We start from the raw sequence: 25,487 nt of genomic DNA on the forward strand, positions 1-25,487 counted from the left end.
TTTTTTTGACCGAGAAAACTCCAGAAAATGCAAAATTTGTCGAAAACAAAACAAATCGGCACGATGTCTTTAGTTGGTCGGTTAAGCTCATGGAAAAATTTGGGATCATTTGACGGATGCCAAAAAATGCTCTCAAATGGAGCTTTCTGTCCTCTACCCTCTACCCGAACACACTCCGTTGAACATGGTATTTTTTTCGTTCATTCATGAAATGACCTCAACTTTTGCCAGCAGGTGGGCATGCCCATGGTAGGCATTCATGCCAGGTTTGAATGATTTTCGACACCGTATGAAAGTTACGACACGTCCGGTCATTTATCATCCTTTTTTCACTAGAAAAACTTCAGAAAATGCAAAATTTGCCGAAAACAAAAATTAACTTGGCATGGTGCCCTGAATTGGTCATACAATCATATTGAAAATTTTGGAGACATTTGATGGATGTTGAGAAATAACGTGCTCTCACACGAAGCCTTCTAGCCTACCAACAAACCATACGTTGAACATGGTGTTTTTTTGTTACATTCGTGAAATGACCCCAAATTTGTAAAAGCATTTAAAATCATAATTTAAATATTAAATGTTTTAAAAAGCATTTCATAAATATTTGAAGAAAAATTAAAAACATAATTAAAATTGAAAAAATGCTTAGGCCTTGGCCCATCTAGGCGACGACATCGCCCCCATTGGTCACCTGTTGGGCCGGCCTAGCGCTCGCGGATTTGAAAAAAGTTCACTGATTCAAAAAAAAATTCCCCCCTTTTTCAAATTAGTTCACAAATTCACAAAATGTTCCTTTTTTCAATACTTGTTCAAAGATTCAAAATATGTTTGGGCAGTTTCAAATAATATTCGGGCTTTCAATATTTGTTTGGAATTTATTTTTTTCCTGTTTTCAAAGCTATTCTGAACAAATACTTAAAAAGTTCAGGGAAATTGATAGAAAAATGGTTTCAATTTTTTTTCCATATTTTCTGATTTGTTTTGAAATTCCAAATTTACTACGGTTTTTCAGAAAATGATCAAACGAATTCAAAACTCTTCATGATTAAAATCTTGTTTGCTCTTTTTTTTTCAAAATGTTCATGTTTTGTAACTCTGAGCAATTTTTGAAGACACATACATTTCGTTTGTAGTGTACGTACAATTTACTAAAATATAAATTTTTGTTATTTTTGAAAAATATATTAAAAGATGAACATTTTTGAAATTTTGAACAAATCTTTAAAAGCACGAGCATTTTTTGGAAAAGAAAAAAGAAGCGACAATGAAAAATGAAAAAGAAACAAAATGTGAGCAGATAAAAGAAAAAGACGCTGTTGTTCTGGAAAAAAGCCGATTATCTGTAAAATATTCATGAATTTTAAAAAATAATTCCTGTATTTTTCAAAAGTTCATGGTTTTGGGAAAAAAGTAGAAAATAAACTGAAAAGAGTCATGGCTTTGAAAAAATTCACCAAAGTGTTAGCAAAAAGCTGAAAATAGTTTGCGAAATTTGAAAAAATTAAAAAATTCACGAATTTGAAAAATATTAACAAATTTGAGAAATGTTCACGAATTTTGGAGAAGTTTCAAATTTTCAGGAAGGTCGCACATTTGAAAAAAATCGAAAAAAAGGAAAAAATGAAAATCCCAGTAAAAACAAAATATCGACCAAGACAGCCTGATAGAAAAGGAAAACTAGAGTCTCTCTTTTTAGTGTTGTATTTGACGCACTACAAAAAAATGGAATGAAGAACTTAGACATAGGAGGTGAGTTCACAGGGGGTGTGTACATAGAAGAAAAAAAGAAAAGTAAACCGTAGGAAAGAAAGGTCAAACAAACCGAAAAAAAGAAAACTAGAGTGAGAAGATGCACAACAATTAGAATAAAAAAAGTAACCAGACATAACAAGTGAGCCGTGTCAGTAGGTTACTTCAGGTGAAAGTACAAGAAGTGGTTGGGAGTTCAAATCCCACCTCTTGCACATACCTTTTGAAGGTTAAAAAAGAAACAAAAAATGGGCCATATTGCCCTTATAGGGTTTGTGAGGAGGATGTAATGAAGCAAGGCTCTTTCCGAAAACAATTGAGTGATTACCATGCATGTGAAAACAAGGAGCACCCGCTCACTAGCAACCGGCCGGGTTAATAGTTGTATATCTCAGATATTTTTTAGACCACATCCAATTCGCATATGTGGAAACCATTATTCTCCGGCGCAATATGAACCTCGTATATATTTGTATCTAACACGGAATTTCTCATCAACATGCACCCAGAACGTGTGCTAAAGACAGTTTTGGGGGGCAAAATGAAAACCACTCACTTCCTCATCTTGCCAAGCCGAAAACAGAAAGTAGAAAAATATCTTCTTGGTCTGCTTGATAGTGTAGTGTCAAAAACGTTTTTATATTATGGGACGGATGGAGTATTGGAGTATATGGTAAGTTGAGACGGGTCCTAGCTCTTCCCAACGCCATAATTATTTGGCCATTCGAAATTACACTTAGATAGATGGTTTTCTTTGGCACTCGCTTGGAAATAGGCTACCAACTGACTTGAAATTTCTCCAGTGACATGGTCCTACGTACATCTTAATTGGGACCTCTGCTCCACAGCATATTTTCTAAGTATCATTCGAGGGCTTACCGATACCAGATGTAGGAGATATACCAGATATATCACAGATATTTTTCAAAACACATCCAATTCGCATCTGTACAAACCATTCTTCTCTGGCACAACATGAACCTCGTATACGTTTCGTATCCAACACGGGTTTTCTCACCAACATACACCCATGAACGCGTCCAGAAGGACAGTTTTTCCGTGTCAAAATGAAAATCACACACTTCCTCCTCCTCCTTTCCAATCGTGGACAAGTAGAAAAGATCTTCCTCCCACGCTCCAGTTGCTTGCCTGAAAAATATCCTCAATGAGACGACGTGGCCCGGAACGATTGGCCCAGACATGATAGGAAACGAGTGCACGTAAAACCTCCCCCCTCCCAAACGCCCAAACTTGATAGGAAACGAGTGCACCAAAGAGCTTCCCTCCCCAAGCATCCAACCAGAGCTATAAATACAAACCTTACCGCATCAAACGCAACAACTTGTTACAGCCTAACCACATAAAATTTCGGCCGATCCACCACACCCTGCAATGGCGTCCGCGCTCACCAACGTGAGCCTGTCTACCTTCGCGCCCACGGCCAGGGGCGACGTCCTGGCGAGGCCGCAGGTGGCCCCCGCCCGCGTCACCTTCCCGACGGCGTACCGCGGCAGCGGCGCCCTCTCCTGCAGGGCGGGCGGGCCGGCCACGCCGCCGGGCATCTCCGACAAGATGTCGGACAGCATCAAGGAGGCCCAGGAGACGTGCTCGGAGGACGCCGCCAGCGGCGAGTGCGCCGCGGCGTGGGACGAGGTGGAGGAGCTCAGCGCCGCGGCCAGCCACGCCCGGGACAAGCTCAAGGACTCGGACCCGCTCGAGAACTACTGCAAGGAGAACCCCGAGACCGACGAGTGCCGCACCTACGACAGCTGAGCGTACGTGCTAATTTGTTCTGGACGGCGGATAGTGAAGCTGGACGTGGTGTTCTTGGCTCATGGGAGCCCGAGAAACCTGCTATGTCTCAACCTACCGTTACTTACACGATCGGGATGTATGTAGTAAAAACGCGCCAAATATTTTCCCAGGGACATACGTGGTTGATATACAATTGATATTACAGACGTTTATTTAAAGTTGTATTATGGATGTGTGCATGGGTATGGTGTAGAGGCGCGAGTCTGATCCTCCTTTTCCATTAAGAAAAAAAGGAAGCTCTAAAAACCTGACATCCGAATTTTAGCACTTCCGGTCGAACGCTGTTTTAGCCATCGGATCACATTGCACGCATCTAAAAGCAATCTGATAGCCACGCTAGACTTTGAGATGTGTTTGGTCCCCACTCACCCCCCCTCCCCCCCCCCCCCCCCCCACATGACTCCTCCGAACAGATTTCAGTGAACTCGGCAGCCAGCCCGCGGATTCGACCAGTTCCCGGCGAACTGGCTTGAGGTCACCCGCGAATTCGCCGGTTGTGCTCCCGACGCCGCCCCACAGATCCACCTGTCGGCCGTTCCACGACGAGGGTGTCTACTCTGCGGCGTCCTTCTTCGTCTCCGCACCACGGTGTCGCCCCTCTGTCTTGCGGAATGATGAGCGGCTCTGGGCAGCGGGGCAGTTTCCTCGCCATGTCCTGCATGCTGGTATCGTGCCTCCATACCCAACACCGCTTCAGAGATACCGGGGGAGGCCCCCGTTGAGACGCAACCCAAGCTGACGTAGGAGGATTCCTCCCCCATTGCATCTAACAGGTCAGCGCCATTGCCTCTGCTATGGTGGTAGCCGGTCCTGCCTCTGCCCCGGCCGCCGCCGCCAAGGCTAAGTCTTTGGCGGCGTCGAGGTCCCAGCAATCGAGGAAGGGTGTACGGGGGACCAAGGACATGAGTCGGTTCGAAAACACGGGCGCTATCGTCGACTCTGACGTCGTCATATATGCTGGTGAGGTTTCTGCTCGATTCCTCCCCCATAACAGTTTTCATTCGGCTGGAAATGCAGGGGACAGTGGATTTTACAGCCATGGCAATTTATGTAGTGGATTTGCCATGAAAATCCAGTGGACAGTGGCTGGTGAAAATGCAGTGGATAGTGTAGGCCTGTGAAACACAACATTGGAATTTGTTGATTTTTTTTTTGTATGTTTTTGTCCATGACAATTTTAATGCCAAAATAGATCCATATCATGGCCATTTTGCCATGTGCCATGTAGCATGGTTGCATCACATAAGTATTTGGAAATCATTAGATTGGAATGATGGCAGTTTCTTACAAATTGAAACATGGTCTCATAATCATGACACATTTGTATTGGGGTGGCATTTTTTAGAGTAAAAATCATGGCAACTTTAATAGAACCCGGAACCTTTTTTATCTACCTTGATGGCAAATCTAAACAAACTAGGGTGTCACCATGATGTAGTTTTTCAACATCAAAGCAAGTAGTGTATTTGCATCAAAGAATAATTATGTTGTTCTTTAGCCCGTAGCTATGTTTATGCCTTGAAAAATTTAAGTTTGCTTCTCTTTAGATATAAACTATTCACATGGCAAATTAGTTTTCTTATACACAAAATTTTAAGTTCCTTTTTACTACATTTTCAATTACTATTCACATGGAAATTACTATTCAATTACTAATTAGAGCATGACATTTTTATTAATTAGACCATGATGGTTTTATTGTAGGTACTATGTCATTTATTTTATTTTATTTAGAGCATGTCCATTATATTAATAAGACCTTGGCGGTTTAAACTTAGGTAGCATGTAAAACAAATAGACCATATCAGTTTATTAATTAGAACATGGCAACTTCCCCCTTTATCCGCGTTGCTCTGTCCTGCAACTGCAAGTGTATAATATTGCAATTTTGCCTGATTTTCAATTTTGTTTTCATAAGTCGGCAAATCTACTTTATGCATTGTGGCAAGTTTCATTTGTGCATAACATGGTAATTGTTATTATATTTTTTGTACCATGGCAATTTTGCCATGTGTCTATGGAAAATGTAGTCTATACACTATGACAGTTTTAGCCTTTTAGGTTTATCAAATATAACATGGAAAATTCCTAATTTTGCCATCCTTATTTACAATAATTTTTTTTGCATGTGCCCATTATTATTTTTTCCAAAAGCTGCCATCCTTTTAGGAACAAAAACTAATTTTTCCACGTGTCCATGACAATTTTGTATAAACTTTTGCCATCCTTTTTGTTTAAAGAACAAATCTCCTAAATTTGTCATCTGCCCATTTAACAATTTTCCAAAACATGACATTTTTTTAGAGAACAACATTCTTTCAAACTTGCCATATCTCGATGGAAAATTCCTATATTTGTTGTCTTTCTAAAATAAACACAATCCATATCTTTTTTCCCTGTACCCATTAAAAATTACCCAAAAAAGTTGTTGTGGCAAAACTTTATGGACCATGGCAATTTACTATACGAAACATGGCAATTTTTGGATCAAAGAAAATTTACCAGACAATCCATGTTGTATTACATACCATGGCAAATTTATATTTTTCAACCATGGTAAAAAAATTGACCAAGGAAAATTTAGTTTTTACAATAGCAAATTGTATATTTGGACCATGGAGAATTTATAATTGGAACATGAAAATTGTATTCTTTGTACTATGGAAAATTTATTAGTTGGACCATGGTCAATAATTTTTTATTGTTGTTTTACACCATGACAACATTTATTAGGTACACCATGGTAGTTTTGTTTGTAGGTAACATGGCACTTATATCATCTATACCATGGCAATCTTTTATTTTATATCCTGGCAATCATGGTTGTTCATTTGTAGGTACCATTGTAATTTTTAATTATGTATATCGTGGGATTTTTTTGTTATTTAGACCATGCAGTATTGTTTGTACGTAGCATTGGTAATCTTTCTTATATTTCTACATCGATGGCAAATTGTAGGTAGTTTTGTTTTTTCATAAGTAATGCGAAATGAAAATTCATTTTGTAATTTTTCTAGGTGCTTTTGTTCACTTTTTTTAATGTAGATCATGAAAAAATTGCTAGTTTGTACTCTATCATTGCACTTTTTTTTCTTTCTGTAGGTACCTTTTGTGTGCGGTAGTTTTAACAAGTATAACATCGCAATTATATCGGCTAATCGATGGCATTTTTATATAGTTTTGGTTAGCTATTTTTTTTAATACATATGAATTTCTACATATTTTGTGGATCTTTTATTGTTAAGATTATTCTTTATTTTTTAAATCGTTTTCTGCATTTTTACATGTTTAGCACCTAGATGGTCCCGTTGGTTTGTTGGTCGTGCTAGTAGGCCCAATTTCCTTTTTTATTATGTTTGGTGTTTTGATTAGCCCAAAGACTAGTTTATCGAGGGGTGTTTCGCGATGGGACGAAGACGTTAGCTCGACCCTCCTACCTAGATTGAACGTCAATGCCATATTCGGGTCCAAACAAATTGTACTCATGATACAGATCGGAACAAGCTTTTGTGTTCAACACATGAGATCCCATGGTCCCTCCTTAGGCATTGATTACAAGCGAACCATGTGGTACTATGTGATTCGTATTGGCCACTCCATGCTTATCTCTCTTTCCACTCATTCTCCCCGAACCTCCCTTCCCCGGCCACCTCTGTATCACTCAGTCTCCTAGCTAGACTCGTCGATGGGCTACTGTTGCTACCATGACGATGGCGAGGATCGATGATGCCTTACTGTTACCGCAACACCCAAGACACCCTGACGATTGCTACGTCAAGGGTGTTCATCCCGCGGATCGGTGATACGCCGAGGAATATTCCTAACCGGCAACTTCGGGATCGGGCCAAGCGGCAACAGGCTGCCTTCAGATCCGGCGCAATGTTTTCACCTCTGAGCCCGTAGCTCAGGATTTCCTCACTGATGGCGAGGGTGCTGGAAACGTGTGGTCACATCCTCCACTTGCAAAACGTGATATCTCTATGTAGGTAGCCGATGTAGCCTTTGTCCACCAAATCACTCGGATGTAGCCAATGAATTCCTCGCCATCGGTGCCATCCCACACTAGATCGAGGTTTCTCTTTCGTCCGTGCGCTGGACAATGATCTGGCACGACCGCCACATGACCAGGCAGGCGAGGAGCCATCGCAAGTGGATTCTGGGTTTAATTTTTTTCATGCATAGAGGTTCCTTTTTTCAACTTTTGTGGTTAATATTGATGTCTTGCAGCAACTAGTGTCCTTTTTCTGATACATTAGTTCTAATTGTCTTAGTCTCTTCGAATTAGTATCATGAAATTCTCACTTTTTTACAGAGAAAATATCATGAGATTATTATCACGTAGTTCTCACTTATTTTCATTTAAAACGAAAACATGAAATATAATGAAATTGCAACAATTTTTTTCATCCTACAAAGGCGCAATTTGGTGGAATCTGTATATTTTTATGTATTGGCATATTTGAAAATTCTCGGCTTCTCTTCCATTTAATGTTAATAATAATAATAAATCAGTTATTCATTTTAACCATCGTGGGTTGCCATTTTATGTTTTGTTATAACACACATAACTTTCGGTTTCGTACATGCTAATTCTTGGAGACATAACATATTGTTAAAGTTGAAATAATATTTGATTCTAATACTTGGCTAAAAAATAATTACTGTTTAAAACATCATACAAAAACTGATGAAAGACATTATTTGGGATAAATCTTTGCTCTTAGTTCGCCGGCGACCTGATTATTAGATGGGTTGTATGAGTGAAAACGGGTGGCTCGAAAGCATCCGATGTAGCGATTGGTGATGTGTCTACAAAGAAAACTAATTAGTGACTTCGTCAAACAAGAGGCAGCTACAATGTAAAATGTGAACGTTCAGACGGTTTTTATCTGGATGATTTTTATTTCGGTTTTTTCACAGCGTGGGTTCTGCTTGTTTTTTTTTCTTTTTGTCCGTGTTGTATTTTCTTCCTTTTACATTTTCCAAAATTCTTGAAAAAACCAATTTTGTGAAAATTTTCAAATTTACGAATAGCTTTCAGTTTTTGCGAACTTTTGGAAAATTAGAAATTTAATTCAAAACCTATCAACTCTTTTTCAAATGTATAAGAATTTTTTTAAAAAATTACAAACTTTTTCAATTTTTGGAACTCTTTTAAAAACCCGTGAACTTTTTTGTAATCAATTAAATTTTTTTTGAAGCAGCAAACTTCTTCAACTACATGAACATTTCAACATCTTTCAACATTTTTTCCGAGTCCATAATATTTTCTAAATAAATTGAACTTTTTCATATACACAAAGTTTTTGGAACTTATGACCTGTTTTAAAATCCAGTAATTTTTTAATAAAACTGTTTTTAAAAGTCAACTGGTCAACGTCAACCGAGCCACCTGTCAACCAGTCCATATGGCAACCCATGAAAGGTCCACGTGAAACCAGGCGTAGCTGGGCCGGCCCAGCACACGCGCACGTGGGCACTAGTTGGTTTAACTGGCGCTTAAGGCGCTGTTTAGGAGCTCTTGCTACAAAGAGTTTTTTTTCAAGCAGATCCTATAGGAAGGATTTTCCTTTAGCCGATATCGCAGAGCAAGGTGACAAAAAAGATATATCTCGCTTATAGCAAGGCTTCTTTCGGTCTTGCCTGAAGCGTCTATAGTTGAGGGTTGTCCCATTCATGCATACTTACAATCAATCGCGGAATCAGCAGGTTGCAGTGCAGCGCTGCTAGCCACCGGGCCACCGTCCGGTTCGTGTTAAAATACTACTCCCTCCGTCCTATACTATAAGAACGGTTTTGACACTAGTATAGTGTTAAAAACGTTTTTATATTCTGGGACAGAGAGAGTAGGTCGTGACCTTGTTAAAGAAACAGACCCAGTTTTTCACTGTTTTTGCTCACCGGTGTTTCTTTGTTTCTTTCTCTTCTTACTGGGTCTTTTCTTTGGTTTTTCTTCGCTTCTTTTTCAATTTCACAAGATTTTTTCATTACTTACCTTTTTCTTCAATTTTCTTCGGATTTCCTTTTTTATACATGTTTTTCATTGGTTTTTCTTTAGTTTTCTCTCCGGTTTTCATTTTTTTACACACATTTTTGTACATACATTTAATCTTTTTCAAATGCTTTATAACAGTTTTTTAATACATGGTCAATATTCTTTCTATACACATTTTACAGTTTTTCAGACACTATATTAATATTTTTATACACATTTAACTTCTTTTTCACATGCTTGATTAACATTTTTTTAATACATGGTCAACCTTTTTTACACACATTTAACATTTTTGAAATCATTGACTACCATTTTTCAAATACTTGTTTAACATTTTTTGAAACACATTATATATTTTTTGTATACATTAGAAACATTTTCTCTATGTACATATAATGTTTGTTTAACATTTGTTTTGAATGGTTTATGTAAAGTTTTTTTAATATATTTATTTATAGTATTTGGAAGTATAAATAAATGTGAAAAATAAAAGAAAAAGACGATAGAAAAAACCTTAAAATAAAATGAAAAGAAGGAGCAGTGGCCTGACGCGTACTGGGCCCGCCCATACGCTCGCGTGACAGCACCCCGCTTCAGCGAGTCGGAAGGTTCTCGCTTTAACCGAGGTATAGCAGTGCCTGCAAGGTGAGGCCCATGCCTAATTAACCGGGCAGGGTTATTGAAGCCGGACTTGGTGAGGAGAAGCCTTGTTCGGACGAATAGCCACTTGGGACTTTCTATCGGCCAATATGCCAGCGAATTCACTAATTGAGGAGTACTCCTTTCATAGATCACTTCAACCTCTCCAGGTTAAGACAAGTGGCGCACTGCATGTGCGCGACTTGGCGCAACTTGGGAGTTTTCTCTTTTTTCGTAGATCCCGTTTATTCAAAAACATTTTATCTCAAAAACCGTGCTTCCAAATCTCGATCCGATTTCACCTTTGGATTTCTCGCATCGAGATCTTTAAAATTAGATACCATGTCGATTGATTTTGACAAACTTTTTTTTAACAAAAAACGGACGACTAAACCACTTCGGGAGAAAGTTTTTTCCCGTTTCTGAAAGCCGTTTTCAAGAGGCACGACCATGCCTCTCACGGAAGTAAAACCATGACTCTCGCGGAAGGAAAAAACACGTTTTTCCCGTTTCCGGGAGGCACGGCCTCTCGCGGAAGCAAAAAACAGTGCATCCCCCTATTTCCGAGAGGCATGGTCGTTCCTCTCGCGGAAGCAAAACCAAGCCTCTCGCAAAAGCCAAAAAGAAAAAGGGAATGCATTTTTTCTGCGCAAAAATATTTTTTTTCAAATATTTTTTGTCAACAAACTTAGAAAGACCGATGGAAAACCGAAAAGCCGAAAAAACCATTAAAAAACCAGAAACGCGTGCGAAAAAAACAAAATCTGGAGGTAGCGCCAGAACGTGACACATGGCGGCGGCTAAAAGCGCCAAGTGGCGCGCTCTCAGCACACCCCAAGTGACCTTTGGGCAGGCTCGGGAACGAGCCCGCCTTTGTTAGTTGCTACCGCATGCCAGCGCGCACTCACTCCCCTCCCGCGTGCTCCTCATGGGCCGGCCCATAAGCGCGGTTGGGTGCCCCCATGTTATTTATTCGGTATTTTATGTTTTTTAGTTTCTTTTTCTCTAAAAAATAGGAATATAAAAAAGTTTAACATTTAAGGAAAATAAATAAATTTTGGGAAAATGTTTCAGAAATCACAAAATGTTCATGGTTAAAACAAATGTTCATGATATCAAATAATATATTCACATATTCAAAAAATGTTTGTGAACCGAAAAAAAGTTCATAAATTTGAAAAAAATGTTCGCTAATCCAATATTTAATGAATAAATTTCGCACGCGTTTTTTTGAGTTTGATGAACATTTTTTGAATCTAATGCACAAATTTTTTACAGGATTCGACAGATTCCAAAATTTAATGAAAAACCATGCCGCTTGGGACTTTTGAAAAATGGATGAACAAATTTCACGTTCGATGAACATTTTTTCAAAATTAAATGAACAAATTTCGAATCTGTCGAATTTTTTTTCAAAATAATATGAACATTTTTGTTATTTCGATGAGATTTTTTTGAGTTTGATGAATAATTTTTAGATTAAATGAACAAAAGTTGATTTCGATAAATTGATTTTTACATTGTTGAACATTTTTTGAATCTAATGCACAATTTTTTTCAGGATTTTTAAAAATGTTCACGAATTTAAATTATTTTCGCAAATATTAAAAACAAAGAATAAAAATGGAATTGGAATATCAGAAAAGAAAAGGTAAAACAAAAAAGAAAGAAAATGAAAGTTGAAAGAAAAACAAAAACAAAAAAGTAAATAGGAAGAAACAATAAAGAAAAACCAGGGAAGGTCCTAGAACCTTCCCAACACCGGATTGGATGAAAGCGGGAAGAATGGGCCAGCCATACAAAAAACCAGCGCTTGGGGAGTACGCGGTACCCCTCACTAGCCCGCGCCAAATGGGAATCCCCATAGCCACTTGTAACAGAGTGCCACCAGCATCATCGAAAAACTACCATGGACTGGTCCACCAACAGCCCATGACGGCGGCCGGCGACGTCGGTGGCCCCGCCCGCTGGCTCGGACGGACCGCAGGCGAGAAGCACCGATTGCATGCACCGGCGGCTTGCAACGCAATCGGCAGCGGCAGGCATACATAAATACACGTGTCGTACTGTGCACGCGCACAGAAAGATGAATGACGTGAATGCTCTGATTGCTTCTGCTGGCTGCAGCCGGCCAGCCTGCGGCGCTGTCTGCCACACCATCACATTAACGCGCCATCAATTCAATTGAATCGATCTTCGTTGGCACTGGGCAGCTCAGAGTCGAGTACACGTACGAACGAGGACTATTCTGCGGGCGCGCGAGAATGCAGCATGCTGTTCCGGTCAGTCTACGGCGCCCGACTACTCCACGGCAGCGGACTCCATCGTCTCCATGCACGTACACGTACGTACGTACGGTCGAGATTCACTCCGTTCCATTTGATCCGGTGATTTGACGAGCCGGATAGACATTTGAATAATTGAAATTCGTATACGGCAATGATGATCGAGTGGATGTGATCGGATTGTAGCTCGACCCACCACTCGACGACCAGCCTCGTAGGCCACACGACTAGCTTGTCGCCGGCCGACGACCCAGGAGCAGTCGAGCCACATTGCGCTTGTCAGATGCACGTACACGAGGTACTGGCCTTCCGGACGGGAGCAGTACCTAGTACTGCACTGCACGCGACCGCGTGCATGCATGCTGCATTCTACGTAGTACTGTACTACTGCATGCCAATGCCATGCATTTATCTACACCGACACCCACCCACTCTTGTTAACGCATCGGTCCGCTGCGCTCCTAGAGACAGATCATGTACAGCAGGTTGCACATGAGTGACCGGCCAGGTCCACAATTTCCATTCATTCACCTTGCTGTACATCCATCGCTCGACCACGCGCATCTTTCATGATGTGTATGCGTCCAACGTCGTGTGGGCCCCACGAACACACCGTGACATGCGTCCGATCAGTTTCGTACTATCTGTGTGATGTTGGTTTTTTGGGACCGCCTATGGATCACGCATCTGGAAAAAAAATGCATCGGTCACTTTCGTTCATGGTCGCACCATCTTTATCCAACGGTAGAAAATAGATCAGGTACTGTTCATCTTCTACCTTCACCTACTTCCACCTCGCGCAGCCGCTGGCCAGCCGTGGCTTAACTGCCTGCCTCCGCCACTCCGCGGTCGGCAGCTAACGCCGTCTCGCCGCCCTGCCCCCGCCACACAACTCCGGCAATCCCATGCACCCCTGCACCCCCACCCCCTAACATAGATAATGGGCCATGGCCTCCCCCTAAGATAGATAGTGGGGCTAGCTCTTCTCCGGCGAGGTCTCTCCTTCTCCAGCGACCTCGGGAAGAACTAAGAAAAAGTGACTGGCGCTTTAAAAAAATTAAGCACATGAGAAATAGCAACTTCGTGGTTTTCTTTTTTGGGTGGTAACCCTACCTCCGAATTATTCCCGCATTTGCAATGAGCAGCCCCTAAAAACGCATCAATCCATCCCTGGAGAAGAAAGCGAGGGGCCGTGGGTACGGCGTGGCTGGTTACGACATCCCATACGATGCCGAGTAAGGACCGCGCCCTGACGGAGACCAAGTCAGCATGGCTAGTCGCGGTGTTGCCGATAAGAGCTCACGAAGACCTCTCGCTAGAGATGAGGACAATGTGACGTCACTGCCGGAGGAGAGACTAGGGCACGGGATCGGAAGTACTCCGTCCGTCCCGAATTACTTGTCTTAAATTTGTCTAAGTATATACGTATCTAGACATGTTTTAGTGTTATACACATCTGTATCTAGACAAAACTAAGAAAATTAATTTAGGACGGTGCTAATAGTAAGAAGGAAGAAAGGCTAGAGAAGGGAAGACGAAGGACGGCCTTAGAATTTCGATCCAATGGTCAAGGTAAATTCGGCGGGGCCTCAAATGTTCTAAGCTTCAAAGCAATCTGAGGCGACGGGTTATAGTCGGTCGTCCCAAATGTTCCTGCCTCTTCCAATGTATCCCATATGACCCGTGAGCGGTGCATGTGCGCAGGTACTCCACCGTGAGTACGTCTTAGCCTAGCTAGCGTTGTTGTCAGCATTTGCCGGTGTCAAGCATGGGATGCCGGCCAGGGCCACGTCGAAAAGGAAGGGAGGAAAGTTAACCAGGAATGGAAGCCCAGGCACATGCATGCATGCATGCATATGCCGCTCCTCAAAACTTCACGAGCAGTTCACGCACATCGTTTGCATCATTGCATGAACGGCCCGTTTGCAGTAGGCCGGTACTCCTTCCATCGCTTCGTCTGTCGTCCTTCAGTTCACGGGACGCCACGTCTCTCTCTCTCTCTCTCTCTCTCTCTCTCTCTCTCACACACACACACACACACACACACACACACACAAGTGCACATCCTCTCCTGAAAAAACCGTCCAGTGCAGTAGCAATCCAGGGTAGCCACGTCTATCACGTGCCGCGGTCAGCGTACGACCTGCCGGTCAGGCGCATACGTTCCCTTTTTATCGCAGGGAGGCCAACTTTGTTGCCTAGCTACTAGCTCCTTTCAAAAGTTCAAAAGAAAACGAACAAAGCTACATAGAATCGGAGCATATGCACAAGCACATGCATGCACGTAGTGACTAAGCGTATATGCGTGCATTACATGCATGTCCAGTTGTACACAGGCGAACGCATATGCATGGACGTCGTATATATAGACACGCACCGACGAACGGCACGCACGATGGGTCGACTGCGACCACGCATGCATATGTAATGTACGTACGCACACGCCACACCTTGAAGTTTGAATTGTTCGCGCCCATAGCTCACTCGCTGGCTCTGGTGATTAATTTAGTGCTGGTGGGCCGGGGCGCGCACGTACAGCCCGTGAGTGTGATGTCGCCCGGAGTTATTATGGTCGTCATGTGCACTTTACCCACTCAGACGCAGGCCGGGGACTCTACCCGGTTAGCTACTGCTAACCCCTCTCGAAACACAGCTTGATTTTGCTACCTTCCCGGTCGTCACATCATCACCGATGAGAATGTAACCGGTTGCCAATCATCAAGCAGTCTGAAATTCTGCTGCTTTAATGGCATTTTTCTCTTTTCCATCACTAGCCATTAGCCACTCCTTTCTACGGTGCTCTATATTTTTAATGGGCCATATATATACATGCATAGCAGATTATGCCCCACACCCCAAGACCTGGGCCCAAGGCCGTCGCCCCACTGGCCATGCACCAGAGCCGGCCCTGCCCCAACCCCCACTCTCATCCTCTATCTTCTGGACTCAAGTGACCACAAGTCGTCGGATTCACCTCCACCGGATTGCGGTGCGACTTCCTCTTCAACTAGTTTCTTTCCATGTTGAAAGCACTATTACCCAATCACTGTACATGGTTATTGGTAGAACAACTTACAAAGCATCGAGCATAACAAGCACATGACAGAAAATAAAAAAGAAGTGCGACTTTAAGTCACAAAAAACACATATTTATGATCAGATGACATACATGAAGCTAACACAACATCGGGAGGTACAAGAAAGCCAATATCATGCCCTCTCCTTATCTAGGAAGTCGGGATGTAATAACATCATCCTTCTCCATGTCTGAATAGAGACACTATCGACTTGGCTCCAAGTGTCACCGAATCGTGGGGCCGATGATCATCTGAGAGCTAGGACTAGTGTTGATCGGAAAACTACTTGGGAGGAGGAGATGCTAAACATGACCTTACACCAAGCACACCTTGCGAACTACGCGGAAAATCAGTTCACCCAAGAAAAATGACTAGGGAAAATCCAGGCGCCAGATAGTGCTGCATTGCATGCAGCCCCACTCCCGCGTTCCTCGTAAGGGGCTAGCCCGTCTAAGGAGTCTACTATATTTTTGTTAGCGGAAGTTTCCTTCCGGTTTTCCTTTTCTCTGTATTCCTCGGGTTTACTTGGTTGGTTTCTTATTTTATTTTTATCTTTTTGTTTAAAAAAAAATATGAACATGTCAAAATTTTGTGAAATAATTGAAATCCATTTATAAATCTGTGCATATTTCTTCAAATTCTAATATTTTTAAAATTAATGATTTTTTATATTTATAAAAAGTTTCAAGTTTTGATTTTTTAGAGTTCACCTTTTTTTTCAATTTCATGAATAATATTAAATGGGTGTGGCTAGGCCTCATTCGACTAAGATTTAAGCAAGTCTCAGTCAAGCGAAAAAAAGAAAAACTTGTAGAATTTTTTATACGGATCTTAATGTAAGATCTCACAGATATAGCATCGATTGAGACATAACCAAGTCTAAGTCGACAGAGATTTAGCAAGATTCAAGACTGTTATTAAATCCACGTACAGACTGCACAAATGTGTAAACTCTAAAAAAATGGAACTCATGACGACCACCGGCTCGTACAGCAGCCGAGATGCACCAATTGCACCGGCGTTCTGCAATGCAACCGGCAGACATGCATAAATACACATGTCGTACTGCTAAACACGTTTAACTGCTTCTGCTGGATGAGGCCGGCAAAGCCTGCAGCGCGGTCTGCCGTTCATCACATTAACTACCCATCAATTCAATTGATGTTGCTTGGCTCTCTGCAGTTCAGACCTCAGAGTACGAACGAGAATTGATTCTGGACAACGCGCGAGAATTGATCCTTTGGCCTGCCGGGTGGACATTTGAAATTGAATTCGTATCCGGCAATGATCGATGATCAAGTGGATATATGCGGAACATAGCTCGACCGGCCACTCGACCAACCTCGTGAGCTACTCGATCGGTCCTCCGCCGTTTTCGCTCGCTTGTCGCCGCCGGCCGGCCTCCCTTTGCGACATGGGAGCAGCCGAGCAACATTGCGCTTGTCAGAGACACGTACACGTTCTGGCCTTCAGGGACCAGTGGTATTGCATGCATGCTGCATTTTACTACTGCATGCCAATGCCAATGCCATGCATCTACTCCACACAGACACACACCCACTCTTCTAAATGCGTCAGTCCACTGTGCTCCTACAGACAAATCATGTAGTACAACACAGGTTGTACATGAGTGACCGGCCAGGTCCATTATTTCCATTCATTCACCTTGCTGTACATCCATCGCTCGACCGAGATGTGTAAGCATGCTGTGTCGGCCCCACACACTGCAGCGTGACATGCGACAGATCAGCTGTGACGTCGACCGTACCATCACTCCCCGTGTAGTGCTACCCCTACAAAGGAACCACATGGTTCGCTCCTTCATTCATGCATGAGAAAGGGGCTTTGGTTCAGCCAGAAAAGAGCATTAATACCGGTTGCATTACGAACCGGGACTAATGTGAGCATTAGTCCCGGTTCGAGCGGCGAGGGCACCGTACATGCATTACTCCCGGTTCAAATGGGACCTTTAGTCCCGGTTGATGCCACGAACCGGTACTAAAGAGTGCGATACCCATTAGTACCGGTTCGTGCCACGAACCGGTACTAACGGGGTTGAGACCTTTAGTACCGGTTCGTGCCACGAACCGGTACTAATGGTGCAATTTTCAAATCCTACCCCTCTCCCCCCACGTGTATCGCCTTTTCAGTTTTGTAAAAAGCAAAAGAAAATGATAAAAACTTCAAAAGTTAAAATCCTTCGAGATGTAGTTATGTTACCACATCTACTAGTTAGGAAAATTTAAAAATTTAAATTTGGACATGTTTTGCAAAAAGTGTAGGGAAAATGTGAAACGGCTATAACTTTTGCATATGATGTCAGAAAACAACGTATAATATATCAAAATGTTCAGCACGAAAATCCGCATCCGATTTTGACCGCCTAGGGCCTGTTTGCAAATTTTTAGAATTCTCAAATTCCAAAAGGAAAAAAAGTTATGCTCAAATTTCAGTTTTTTTTAATTTTCGTTAAATCTGGTCAAACTATGGTCAAACTACTTATTCAAGAAGTATTAGTGTTACTAAATAATTATTCAAGAATATTAGTGTTCCTAAATAATTATTTCACTTCTTTTGAATTTTGGTCAAATCTGGTCAAACTGTGGTCAAACAATGGCCAAACTACTTATTCAAGAAATATTTGTGTTACTAAATAATTATTGTTTTTTAGAACAATAGTTTCAAATTCAAACAGTGAAATGTGTGACTTCATGCTCAAGCTAAACTCCTGGGGTTAATAGGATTGACATCTTACTATTGTCAGGAAAACAACAAGTGCAGACTTGGAAACGAGGGAGAATATAACCCGGAAGTTAAGCGTGCTCAGGCTAGGGGAGTGGGAGGATGAGTGACCGTTCGAAAAGTTAGATGATTTGGAATGATGAGGGGTAATTAGAGATTAAATTGAGCAGTGATGAGGGGTGATTAGAGATTAGAGATTAAAATAATTCAAAATTTTAAAAATCAGGAAAAAAATTCAAAAAAAAATTCAAATAAAATCCTTTAGTACCGGTTGGTGTTACCAACCGGGACTAAAGGTGGACCTCCAGGCAGCAGCCACGTGGAGGGCCTTTAGTCCCGGTTCGTATAAGAACCGGGACTAAAGGGGGGACCTTTAGTAACGACCCTTTAGTCCCGGTTCCAGAACCGGGACAAAAGGCCCTTTTTCTACTAGTGGAACTCCAACTCTTCACCATCTTCCACCGTTTGACGCCGTAGGCACACACGCGCCGTCGATGCCCTGACAAGATCATATCATTTGTACATGCATTGGAGGGAGCAGGGCGCAGCCAGCGGGTGGGTCATGCCCACCCAGAATTTTCGAGGGAGATGATTATGGTATCTTGTAAAATTTTCGCTCAATTTTGCACTGTCTTTGAGATGTTCTTTTTCTGCGTGGCTCAATTTTGCACTATCTGTGTGATGTTTTTTGTGTGTGGTACACCCTACCTACAAACTTTTCCGTCGTTTGCTAATCTGCAGTCGCCTAAAAATGCAAAACACGCCAATCACTTCCTGGAGAAGGAGGCGAAGCGTTGTTGATACAGAGATAGGGTTGCGACATCCCAGTAGAGTAAGAGTTTGGATGGCTACTCGTGGCATTGTTGATAATGAACTCAGTAGAGAGTAGAGACGGGGACAGCGTAGCGTCGCTGCCGGAGAAGAGAAGGGGTACAACATCGGAAGCGGAAAGGAAGAAGGCCAGAGGAGGAAGACGAATGACGGTCCTTGAATTTCATCGAACGGTCCAGGTAAATTTTACGGGACCTCAAAATAATTTAGCCTCCAAGCATATTCAGGCGACGGGATATAGTCGCCCATCCGATATTACCCTCCATGTGCTCAGGTACGTTCTAGCCCTAGCCCAGCTAGGTTATTGTCAGGCGTCAGCACATGCCAATGTGATTCATGGGAGGCCGGCCAGGTCGAAAAGGAAGCTAGGAAGTTAACCAGGAATCGAACGCTGAATGCATGGCGCTCCTCCAAAGTTCACGAGCAAGTGCGCGCTTGCACGAAAGGCCGTCCAGTGCGGTAGCAATCCAGGCTAGCTAGCAATAGCATGCAGCCACGTCTATCACGAGTCGCGGTCAGCGCACAACGCCTGCCGACTTTGTTGCCCAGCTAGCTAGTAGCTCCCTTTTAAAGTTCAAGAGAAAACGAACAAAGCTAGATGGAATCAGAATATTTGCACGAGCACAAGGCTGCACGTAGTGATATGTATATGCATGTACGACGGCACGAGTGCCCGACACACTCGCACGCTCCCGGTGGGACACGTAGCTTCATGTGCGTTCATGCAGCCACGTACCACGCACGCACCTTTCTGTCTTTCCTGACTAAAATATTTGGTTACAAAGCGTACGGGTGTGCTTGCACCTTGCATGCATGTGTAGGCGAACGCATGCACGGACGTCCTACACATATAGACACGCACGGTACTGTAAGTACTGCAAGTAAGCATACGTACGGCTGCGACCAGGCATACAAATGTATGTATGTACGTACTACAACGTGTACACCACGCGTTCAAGTTTGAATTGTTCGCGCCTATAGCTCTGTTGCTGGAAATGATGATGGCTGGTGGACCGGGCGTGCGCGCACGGATAGCCCGTGAGTGTGCCGTCGCCCGGAGTTATGGTCACGTATCTTTGGATGCTCTCCATGCTCCAACTTCAAAGCATCAATTTTAAATACTTTAAAATTTTCGGAAAAAAATGCGAATGCTCACAAGGAATGTGCTATGACCTCTAAAAATTTCAGTTCCAAACTCGAAATGTACATTGAGAATCAAAAAAGACAAATTCAAATGTTGCTTTTGTCCTTTTATGACACTATTCATGCTAGATCTCACATTTACGTGTCTCAATTATAATAATGAGTTTGGACCTGAAATTTTTAGGACTTCCGATCACATTCCTTGTGGCATTCACATTTTTCCTGAAATTTTTGAAGCATTTAAAATTGATGTTTTGAAGTTGGAGCATGGGGAGCACCACAAGGACTGGAGCACCCGATATTTCCCCCACTCGACTCACACGCCGGCCGGGGACTCTACCGCCTCTCAAAACACACCTTGATTGATTTTCCTAGAACCGTCGTCTCAGTCTTCGCATCATCACTCTCCGTTCATTTCCGTTCCATAATGTAGTGCACATACATAATTTAATAAGTCAAACGTACAAAATTTACCAAATTTATAGAAAAATTATCTATATCTAACCATGCTAAATATATATAATATGAAAATATAACTCGTAATGTCTCCAATGATTTCCATTTGGTATTCTAAATATAAATATTTTTCTCTACAAATAAGGTTGAAGTTTACAAGGTTTGACTTTTGAAAAAAAATACACACTACATTATTGAACCGACGGAGTATCAAGATTTGTGTTGCTTTGATGGCATTTTCTCTTGCTTTCCATCACTTTTCCACTACTTTATGTGGTGCTCATCGTTCATGTCGACCCCCGATACAACCCGCCCGCTACTAGCCCTCCCACAAACCCCCGCTCTCATCCTATATCTTTTGGACTCTAGTGAGAACAATCCGTCGGGTTCACCTCCACCAGAATAGATCGGTAGTGTCGACTACCTGTTCAACTAGTTTCTTTCCGTCTACAAAGCACTACGCACAATTTAAAGTACAAGGTTACGGGAAGAACAATTTACAAAGCATCGAGCATAACAAGCACGCGACAACAAAGAAGAAAAAGAAAAAGCACAAATTTAGGTCATAAAAAAGCCCACGTACACAACGCGAAGGGAGCTCCAAAACAGGAAGGAAGCAGAAGAGCTCACTCAACCTGCTGAACATCAATGCTGATGGAACCACTCGGACTGTACCATCACCACCTCCAAACGGCCCGGCACGCCACAGCATCCATCTTACCCCCACTGATAGCTAGCAAGTAAAAAATTATTTAGTTGCAAGTAAGTTGTTCGAAAATTAAATTTTGGACAGTTGATTTCGTCGGGAAGGAAGCAGGTGGCGAGGCCCGGCATGAAGCCGCCAAAGGTGATGCTGCGGCAAGCGGTAGCATGGCCCGAGGAATCAGGCCATGTTTCGGCCAGGTGGGGAGGAGCAGGGGCGGAGGGGAAGGAGGCGGCGGCTCTAGGGTTCCGTCCGAGTTGCCCTGGAGCGACGCGGGGGTCCTTTTTAAAAAAAATTGGGGCACCGGTTGCCCTGTATCTCATATTTGATACCTCAATTCCATACAAAGCATGCAAGATAAAATCTACGTACTACACGGGTAACCTAAGCTAGCCTACATTACTCATTATCGATGGAGATGTCAACGATCTCCGTGCCGGGCTCCGGGTTCCATAAAAACAGTCTCGGTTTTCTTTTACCGGCCAGCGACCGGACCATTCGCCCGGTCGTATAGGGAATTGTGGGGGGCCATGCTGTAGATGCTCTAATAGCTAGAGTAAGATGTAGATTCATCCTATTGATATACGTACGCTGCGGTCTACCATCCGTATTGTTGACGTATAATGTGCTGCCTAGTCTCTTCCATCAGATCGGTCTTTTGGTTGCATTGGCTAGAGCATGCACTTCTACATGGTATCGGAGCTAACAGGTCTTGAGTTCAAGACCCGGCTGTCGCAATTATATTGCAGCCCACTTTCGGTCCACATAGGCCTGAGGGAGCCACACGTGAGGGGGAGTGTTGACGTATAATGTGCTGCCTAGTCTCTGTTGAGATGTATATTGCATGTGTGTTTCTTGTACAACAAGTCTACCTCCTTCCTTGTATAGTTGAGGACTAGACTCCCCTTGTACCTATATATACACGTGCATACGCACCCGATGAATATATCGTGAGTTGCACCAATTGTCTACATGGTATCAGCCTAACTCGTTCCTCCCTCGGGCGCCCTAGCCTGCCGATGTGCCTTCCCTCGCACGCCGCAACCCTAGCCCGCTGCTGCGCCATCTCCCGCCGCCCTAGCTGCCGCCGCGCGACTCCCTGCTGCGCCGCCGCCCTAGCCGCTGCCGCACCTCACGTCCCAACCCGCGCTGCGATCGCCTCCCAGCCGCTGCCTCGCTTCCACCTCCCAGCCGCAAGTCGCTCGCCTCCCTGTCGCGTAGACGCTCGCCGCTGCCTCGCTTCTGCCTCCGCGCCTCGCTCCCTTCCAGCCGCGCGTCGCCTAACCCTATCTGCACCACCCCTTACCTAAAAACCCTAACCTCCAGCCGCCATGTCGCACTCGACCCGCTCTGCCCGCAGCAACCCCTTCGCGTCCTCCTCCGAGGCCGGTTCTCTCCCCGACCCGGCTTACATCCGCGATGTTCCAATCTTCGATCGCGTTCCGATCAAGCTATCCCACACGGAGGCCAACTTCTATGCCTGGAAAACCTACTTTAACCTCCTCTTCCGTGAGTACAACCTCCGTGACCACATCGACGGCACCACCGACTTCCTCGCCATGCGTCGCGATGAGGATTGGTTGGCGGTTGACGCCACCATCATCCGGTGGCTCTTCCTCACCGTGTCCAAGGACATCTTTCACACCGTTGTTCGCGACGGTGATGATGCATACACGGTGTGGACGAAGATCATCGGCCTCTTCACCGACAACAAGCTCCAACGGATCGTCTTCTTGCAGCGGGAGTTTTTTGGTTGCCACCAAAACGACTCCTCCATCGACGCCTACTGCATGCGCCTCAAGACTCTCTCCGACGAGCTCAACGACGCCGGCTTCAAGGTTGGGGGCGAGCTCCTCCTCTCCACCCTCACCGCCGGCCTCAATGAAGATCTCGGTAATGCTGCGTCCAATCTTACTCTTATATATGGCTAACCCTACTTATGAACGGGCGGTGGCCTATATACGCCTTGAGGAGCGTCGTCTGAAGAACCTGCGGGCTCGTGCGGTTCATACCGCCTTCGCCGCTGGCTATTCCCCTGGCGGGTCTACATCAGCCCCTCCCGCCGGGGGCCACGGCGCCCCGCTGCCCTCGCAGCCCCGCCCGCTGGTGCCGCCAGCACCCGCAGGTGCTGCTGGCTATGGCGCCCCCTACGGTGCCCTCCCGCCTCGTCCTCCCGCGCCGGTGCCCCCGCCGCAACAACAGCAGCAGAACCAGGGCGACCGGCGCGGCCGTGGTGGGCGCCGTGGGCGTGGCAACCGCTCCAACGGCGGCGGTCAGCAGCAGCAGCTCCTTTCACCGCCTTGGAGTACCGGCCACAATCCCTGGACCGGGTTTGTGCATGCTTACACGATGCCGGTTCCCCGTGCTCCACTTCCGGGTCTTCTCGGGCCTCGACCAGCGACGCACCGGGCCTTCTACGCCGCTCCCCAGCCCGGCACCACTGCTCCACCGCCTCCCCCTACCCTGCATCATTCGGCTATGGCACGCCGAACCCTAGTGGGGGGGGGGGGGTGACGGGGTTCACTGGCTACCCCACTCCGCCGGTCTCATACGACCCGGCCCTGCTCTCGGCGTTGCAGTACATGCCTCAGCCCGGTTCTTACACCGGCGGTGGCGATTGGTTCATGGACACCGGTGCATCATCTCATATGGCAGCCTACCCGGGTAACCTCTCCTCCGCGTCTCCCGTTCACACATCTTCTCGTATCATCGTCGGTAACGGCGCTGGTCTTCCCATTACTCATGTCGGTTCTACTCCTTTTCCATCTACGTCTAGGCCATTTTCTCTTAATAATGTGCTCGTGTCTCCTCAACTTATTCAGAACTTAGTCTCTGTTCGTAATCTTTCCCGTGATAATTTTGTAACTGTTGAATTTGACGAAGTTGGTTTCTCTGTTAAGGACGCCCGCACCCGAATGGTTCTTCACCGATGTAACAGTCCCGGCGACATGTACCCCGTCCAGCCTTCATCATCGTCACGCACTGGACCTCTCGCTCTTTCCGCCGGCATTGATCTTTGGCACGCCCGTCTTGGTCATCCTAGCACCACCGCACTTCGTCAAATAGTCAAGGTTTTTTCTTTTTCATGTAATAAAGCGGATGCTCATTCTTGTCAAGCATGCTGCATGGTCAAACATGTTAGACTCCCGTTTAGTTCTTCTTCGACAGTTGCTTCTTATCCTTTTGAATTAATTCATAGCGATGTATGGACGTCACCTATCACAAGTAATTCTGGTTTTCTATACTATCTTATTATTCTCGATGACTACTCTCATTTTGTGTGGACCTTTCCGCTTCGTCGGAAATCTGACGTTCCCGCCACCCTCCTCGCCTTTTTCTCCTATGTGTCTACACAGTTCGGTCGTCCCATCCATGCTCTCCAAACTGACAACGGGAAGGAATTCGATAACCTCACCATCCGTACACTTCTCTCCAACCACGGCACCATCTTTCGGTTAACCTGTCCATACACCTCCCAGCAAAACGGTCGGGACGAACGTGTTCTTCGCACTCCTTAATGACTGCGTCCGCACTCTTCTGTTTCACGCCTACATGCCACCCCGGTTTTGGCCGGATGCCCTTGCCACCGCCACCCTCCTCGTTAACCTACGTCCGTGTCGTGTCCGTTGGAACTACACCCCACATCATCTTCTCTTTGGGTCTCCTCCATCCTACGACGGTCTTCGCATTTTTGGATGCCTCTGTTATCCTAGTGTCGCAGCCACCGCCCCTCATAAACTTGCCCCTCGCTCCTTGCCTTGTGTCTTCCTCGGTTACCCGGCTAACACTAAAGGCTACCGATGTTATGATCCGGTGTCTCACCGTGTCATCACCTCTAGGCATGTTTATTTCGACGAGTGCTCTTTTCCTTTTGCACAAGAACAAATGGAGGTGCCACCTGCTGGAGATGATCACCCCGTGGCTGGCTCTACTCACCGACGTGCTGCACTGGGACCATTTTCTTTGGGTCGTGTACCGTTGGCCTCGCCAGCCCCTCTGCTGGCTTCGTTCGAGTCTTTGTCGGCCTCGCCTGGCTCGCCGGCCACGCC

The 25,487-nt window shown here is 44.6% G+C and overlaps 2 protein-coding genes across 2 annotated transcripts; both read left to right on the plus strand.

Annotated features, from left to right (window-relative positions):
• Positions 1–3,046: 3,046 nt before the first annotated feature.
• LOC109746601 (calvin cycle protein CP12-2, chloroplastic) lies at positions 3,047–3,731 on the plus strand. Its single transcript, XM_020305719.4, has one exon. The coding sequence runs from the start codon at positions 3,145–3,147 to the stop codon at positions 3,523–3,525; it is 381 nt and encodes a 126-aa protein (XP_020161308.1). The 5' UTR covers positions 3,047–3,144; the 3' UTR covers positions 3,526–3,731.
• Positions 3,732–22,769: 19,038 nt separating this feature from the next.
• LOC141040615 (uncharacterized) lies at positions 22,770–23,369 on the plus strand. The gene has a single exon (XM_073506728.1). It carries the CDS (start codon positions 22,770–22,772, stop codon positions 23,367–23,369), a length of 600 nt encoding a protein of 199 aa, XP_073362829.1.
• The last annotated feature ends 2,118 nt before the right edge of the window (positions 23,370–25,487 follow it).

The sequence above is a fragment of the Aegilops tauschii genome, chromosome 2 (assembly GCF_002575655.3).
Source record: "Aegilops tauschii subsp. strangulata cultivar AL8/78 chromosome 2, Aet v6.0, whole genome shotgun sequence".
Classification (NCBI taxonomy): domain Eukaryota; kingdom Viridiplantae; phylum Streptophyta; class Magnoliopsida; order Poales; family Poaceae; genus Aegilops; species Aegilops tauschii.

Excerpts from the sequence above, each read along its gene's own strand:
- LOC109746601 (XM_020305719.4), top strand. The coding sequence starts at position 3,145 with ATGGCGTCCGCGCTCACCAACGTGAGCCTGTCTACCTTCGCGCCCACG.
- LOC141040615 (XM_073506728.1), top strand. The coding sequence starts at position 22,770 with ATGTCGCACTCGACCCGCTCTGCCCGCAGCAACCCCTTCGCGTCCTCC.